Below are 6,349 nucleotides of genomic sequence, written 5' to 3' on the forward strand. Positions count from 1 at the left end.
GACTATAGTTGACCATAATAACGCGTAGTTTCGGTTCAAAACTAACTCAAGGACTATAGTTGACCATAATAACGTGTAGTTTCATTTCAGAGGTAACTCAAGGACTATAGTTGACCATAATAACGCGTAGTTTCGGTTCAAAACTAACTCAAGGACTATAGTTGACCATAATAACGTGTAGTTTCATTTCAGAGGTAACTCAAGGACTATAGTTGACCATAATAACGCGTAGTTTCGGTTCAAAACTAACTCAAAGACTATAGTTGACCATAATAACGTGTAGTTTCGGTTCAAAACTAACTCATAGAATATAGTTGACCATAATAACGTGTAGTTTTGGTTTAAAGCTAACTCATGGTATACAGTTAGAAGCACGTAAGGTGATAGACAGATCTTAGGTTCTTTTTTTACTTCAGTTAATGTTAAGTCGACTAAATGCACAGGTTAGTAAAAATTGAACATCATTTTTTAATGGTTTACTTGTAATCAAGATAAACATTCAAGAGTTATATATTATAAACAGTTATAATAAATTTAATTTTCAAGAGTTATAATAAAAAGTTATACTACATATTCTCACACTCACGCTAACTATCTGAACTCAAATGAGTTCATGTCAAGGTCAGATACTTTTTGTTGTTTAGCGCAAAGTTGTACGATGGGCTACATGGGTAGTGCTCATTGCTGGAATCGAACCCCAAACTTTAGCATTTTAAGCTCCCGAGCATACTGTTCAATCACGGTTGGGGCACAAAGAGTTGTAACGAACAATCTGTATTGACCTCTCTTCTAATATTTCATTACAAATGAAACTGACACAGGCCCAAGATCAACCTTTTTATTGTAAGCGTTTAAACGTTGTATAAATTGTAGCAAATACTCCAGCCCCAAGGGGTTCGATTTCATTATATAAAGGCGCGATGATTTACTCAGACACCCTCCCAAACCGTCGGTGAGGGAAGAACCCCACATGTAGACAGGAAATGCGTGACGATATGAAGGCTCCGCTTTTCATGTGACGCCGTGAATGGTATCCGTATCGGTGATAGTTGGGTTCCAAACACTGTACCGAACAAATTACATCATCTACATTTTAAACGTTTTATAACTGCGAGTATGATTGTTTCTATCTGCGATTATATAAAACCGTGAAAAGTATAATTACTGAGTTTACATTCAAATAACTTTATAGTTGAGAAAAACCCAACCTCGCATCGAACTGGAAATAATTAATTAATTTGTGATTTTCAGGAGTTAGACTTTTATCTTTCAAGACGTTCAACTCGTATCTGTGTGACTTTCAGGATTTCTACTTCTGTTTCTTGTAATTTTCAAGGTTCCAATGTGTATCTGTCTTTATTTTTAGGATTTAGAATTGTATCTGTCTTGTTTTTCAAGATTTCGACTTGTATCTGTCTTGAGTGTCAGGATTACGACTTGTATCTGTCTTGACTTTCAAGATTTCGATTTGTATCTGCTGTAATTTTCAAGATCTACTCATGTATCTGTAAAGCATGTTCTAATAAACAGATTTACTTGACAAAATTTCACCCTTGCTTTTTGTGCACATTATTATTGGTGGAACGGTTTCATCCAACTTTTTTTTAGCTGTAAGTGATTTTTAAAGTTTTGATCTTGACCTGCCGCGATTTTCAAAGTTTTAACAAATCTGTATTATGATTTAGAAGATTTTGTCATATTTATATTGGATACTAACGTATTCATGCTTTGATTTTTAAAATTTTGATTACCAAAATATAATAACATAAGGATTTCGGCGTGACATGTTCGTTATGCCACTGAAGGAAAACGTTTCAAATCAGGATAAAAATAACAAACCAGATTTCTTGAAAAAAAAATAGTCCTTTTTAGTCCTCAATTTCTACCTGGTTCTGTTGGAATTTCTTAAAGATTTGTGACATTTTTTATTGGATTGGAGTACTCGCGATTAGCAACTAATGTATAAAACGGACCCCCAGATCAAAAACAATGTTTGCCATTTCTTGGCCTCTTTAATGCATTTTGTGAATAATCCGGTGTTCAAAGCATTTTTTATTACCTAGATTAAACGGGTTGATCGTGCTGAATGGTTACAGATCGCTATTCTTGTTGGCATTGTTCGAAAAATGAGCAGCAGCTCTCGAAAAGTCTTGATTTTAACAAAATAAAAAAGTATTTGGTTCCAAAAGTTGATCTCTACGACGTTGTCAGCAAAATATTGGATTATTCTGGCTACGGTGAAGAACATTCTCGAAGTTCCAGACACTTATGTGTCACATCACATATTGGATTATACTGGCTACGGTGAAGAACATTCTCGAAGTTCCAGACACTTATGTGTCACATCACATATTGGTGTTTAGCAGTTGTGTTGTAGGCATTTTGGTTGACTTCAGATTTGTAACACCTGAAGTACCATCGAATGATAGTTACAGATTACCTTAAATAAATATATCGTTATTGTTATTATCATTGGCCTTGGCTGTGTAAAACCTGCAGGAGTTGATGTATGATATCTGGTAAGAACTGTCCAGATGATGACAGGATTTATTACAAACTCTGTGTAACGTTTATAGATATTATTATAAAATCGTGTAAGAACAGTGTAGCTGTTAAAAGAATTATAAAATTTTCATTTTTAAAAGTAAAACCGTGTCTCTCTAAGGCATCGTTCATATTAAACTGATACAGCCACAACGAGGACATAATCACAATAATATTTTCAACGTAAAGATGGCGTGGATCTTTTTCTGGAACTTGCTGGAATACGGGATTGTGTTTAAAGTTTCATTATACAATTTCACTCAGAGATTTCGCCATCATCAATTCTGTAACAACAACTGAACTTCAATAATTGAAAAGTCAGTCTATTATCTGTAACAAAACCTAAATTTCAAGAATTGAAAAGTCAGTCTATTACATTTCTGACTTAATTAATCAAAATCTTCTTTTTTTTTCTTTTTTCGGAGGTTTTATGAAACCGGATCCATTAAACCTGGCGTCATCGGAGGTAGTAAACCGAAAGTGGCGACTACCTACGTGGTAGAAGCTATTACTAACTATAAGATGAAAAATCCTACTATGTTTGCCTGGGAGATCCGAGACAGGCTCCTGACTGATAAGATCTGTAACCAAGACAATATCCCTAGCGTGAGCTCTATCAACAGGTAGGTGGTCAAAGAGTTTAGGTTTTCAGTAAAACTAGAGTTAGGGTAATACGTAAACCAAAGTGTTCGGTTTATCTCTAACACTAGAGTTTAGATTAACTGTAAAACTAAGTTTTACTTTGCATATAAAACTAATGGACTTTTCCGTTTGCAAAAATACTAACATTTATCAATCATACAGTGCTGAAAATGTGAAATTTGAGTGTGTCAAACTGAACATAGACTTTATTTTTACCTATCTGTACAAATCAAAGTTTTCTATTACATCTTAAACGTAGAGAAATCAACTTTTAATACTATTCTAACGTAGTTTACAAGAAGTATTTTTCTCTAAAGTCTCTGGTAACGATTCTCCACCTACAATAACAAATAGTTAAACTACACCTCAAGTCACTCATCCTTAACTCGCACTAAAGTCATCAGTATCTTTTGTAGTTACATTTTTATAGATCCTTCTATATTATATCGCCCCGAACTTGTTACAAAATAGATTAATTAGTCTTTCCTATTTATATACCAAACACAAGAAAAATTCGGATAAGTTAGTTAATCGACGTTATAACAGATGCCACCACCGTACACTTCGTAACAATTAATATTGCTAATTCTGATATAACATTTTAAGCTAATGAGAAGCTTGATAACTTACCAATAAAGAGGGACGAGTGAAAAAAAAATACTTGCTTTATACAGTTAATAATAAAACTTGCTAATATATACCCACGAAGACTGATATGGACCTTTAAGGAAAATCTTCACGCCGAATTTTAAACGAAATTGTGCGTGGATTAGACACATAGCCACGGCAATATATATGTAGAAACTGAAGTTGGAACTGTGAAATCTCAAGGTCCATATTTGTACAATACAGGAAATTCATTAAGTCGGACCTTAACTAGTGTTGTCAGTTAAATGTATTTCATCATTAAGTCGGACCTTAACTAGTGTTGTCAGTTAAATGTATTTCATCATTAAGTCGGACCTTAACTAGTGTTGTCAGTTAAATGTATTTCATCATTAAGTCGGACCTTAACTAGTGTTGTCAGTTAAATATATTTCATCGTAGTTCAATATACTAGTTGTTTAAATAACCTTCACATATTCTTGTTAGTCCAGTTGTTCTTTAAATTACCTTCACATAATCTTGTTAGTCCAGTTGTGGTTTAAATTACCTTCACATAATCTTGTTAGTCCAGTTGTGGTTTAAATTACCTAAGCATAATCTTGTTAGTCCAGTTGTTGTTTAAATTACCTTCACATATTCTTGTTAGTTCAGTTGTTGTTTAAATTACCTTCACATATTCTTGTTAGTCCAGTTGTTGCTTAAATTACCTTCACATTTTTAAGACTCTAATCTCTTGAACGTCAAGCCTCAGTCTCTAAAAACAATCTACTTCACAGAAACGTTTGTTAATCACGTGAACGTCAAGCCTCAGTCTCTAAAAACAATATACTTCACAGAAACGTTTGTTAATCACGTGAACGTCAAGCCTCAGTCTCTAAAAACAATATACTTCACAGAAACGTTTGTTAGTCACGTGAACGTCAAGCCTCAGTCTCTCAACACAATCTACCTCACAGAAACGTTTGTTAGTCCCGTGAACGTCAAGCCTCAGTCTCTGAAAACAACCTACTTCACAGAAACGTTTGTTAGTCCCGTGAACGTCAAGTCTCAGTCTCTCAACACAATCTACCTTCACAGAAACGTTTGTTAGTCACGTGAACGTCAAGCCTCAGTCTCTAAAAACAATCTACTTGTTAGTCTCACCATAAGCCTTGTTGTGTTATAAACGATTCTCACCATAAGCCTAGTTGTGCCGTCTAGTTAACGCCAGTAAAAGAAACCCTTGCCTGTTTCAGGATTGTGCGTAACAAAGTTACGGAAAAAATAATAAGCTCATCCAGCCAGAGTCCGTCCAACGCATCTTCGGTAATCACCCAGTCCGCCACTGTTTCACCGGAACAGACACCGTCCTACTCCATTAATGGCATTCTGGGTATAGCAAGTCCAGATTCCAGCGGGAATCTTGGCAAAAGAAAACGTGGCGAAAGTAAGTCCATACCCTAGCGAGAGTCTAGATAAAATAAAACGAGGAGGTAAAGGTAAGTCCAGATCCCTGCGGGAATCTTGGCAAAAGAAAACGTGGCGAAAGTAAGTCCATACCCTAGCGAGAGTCTAGATAAAAGAAAACGAGGTAAAGGTAAGTCCAGATCCCTGCGGGAATCTTGGCAAAAGAAAACGTGGCGGAAGTAAGTCCATACCCTAGCGAGGGTCTAGATAAAATAAAACGAGGAGGTAAAGGTAAGTCCAGATCCCTGCGGGAATCTTGGCAAAAGAAAACGTAGCGGAAGTAAGTCCATACCCTAGCGAGAGTCTAGATAAAAGAAAACGAGGTAAAGGTAAGTCCAGATCCCAGCGGGAATCTTGGCAAAAGAAAACGAGGTAAAGGTGAGAGTTTCAGTTTTATTATTTCCAGGAATGTTTTAAATAAAACCAGGATTTTTAACAGAGAGAGTCTGTTGAAATCTAACTGGTAAAAAAATGTCGACTTCACTGTAGATTTTTGAAGAAACAGAAGGTTGAAGCTCAACACTCACTGACAGAAATATATTTTATAGCATTGTTCTTAGACTCAACTTGGAAAGAGTAATAAAATACGTAACTAAGCTAGCTGTGAATTTCTTGAACTAATAACAGAATATTTTGTACTCCAGTTACTGATGGAATTTCTGTCACAAATCTATTTATTATTTGTCAGTTCTGTCGACACAGATTTAATCAAGATCCTTATTTATATTCTTAGAGCTTAGGAGATTTAGGTTAGTCCTAAAACTACATACGAGCCAATAATGCAGAATCTCTATACTAAAAATATAATAATAAAAATAGATACTTTAAATATTCTAACCATTACTGCTAACTAAAGTTATAATAGGGTATACTTTAATTATAGAACACCGCAGAATAAATTAGAAATAATAAAAATAGATACATTAAACATTCTAACCACTACTGCTAACTACAGTTATAATAGGGTATACTTTAATTATAGAACACCGCAGAATAAATTAGAAATAATAAAAATAGATACATTAAACATTCTAACCACTACTGCTAACTACAGTTATAATAGGGTATACTTTAATTATAGAACACCGCAGAATAAATTAGAAATAATAAA

The 6,349-nt window shown here is 34.6% G+C and overlaps 1 protein-coding gene across 3 annotated transcripts in view; it reads left to right on the forward strand.

The window, feature by feature from the left end:
- Positions 1-6,349, forward strand: part of LOC106468966 (paired box protein Pax-5-like) — a 37,260-nt gene that overhangs the window by 8,129 nt on the left and 22,782 nt on the right. For all 3 annotated transcript variants that reach the window (XM_022397362.1, XM_022397363.1, XM_022397364.1), the window contains exons 3-4: positions 2,970-3,167; positions 5,028-5,218. In XM_022397362.1, coding sequence (XP_022253070.1) covers positions 2,970-3,167; positions 5,028-5,218 — 389 coding nt within the window. The remainder of the gene's footprint in view (positions 1-2,969; positions 3,168-5,027; positions 5,219-6,349) is intronic.

This window comes from Limulus polyphemus, unplaced genomic scaffold, assembly GCF_000517525.1.
Source record: "Limulus polyphemus unplaced genomic scaffold, Limulus_polyphemus-2.1.2 Scaffold3239, whole genome shotgun sequence".
NCBI classification, from domain to species: Eukaryota; Metazoa; Arthropoda; class Merostomata; order Xiphosura; family Limulidae; genus Limulus; species Limulus polyphemus.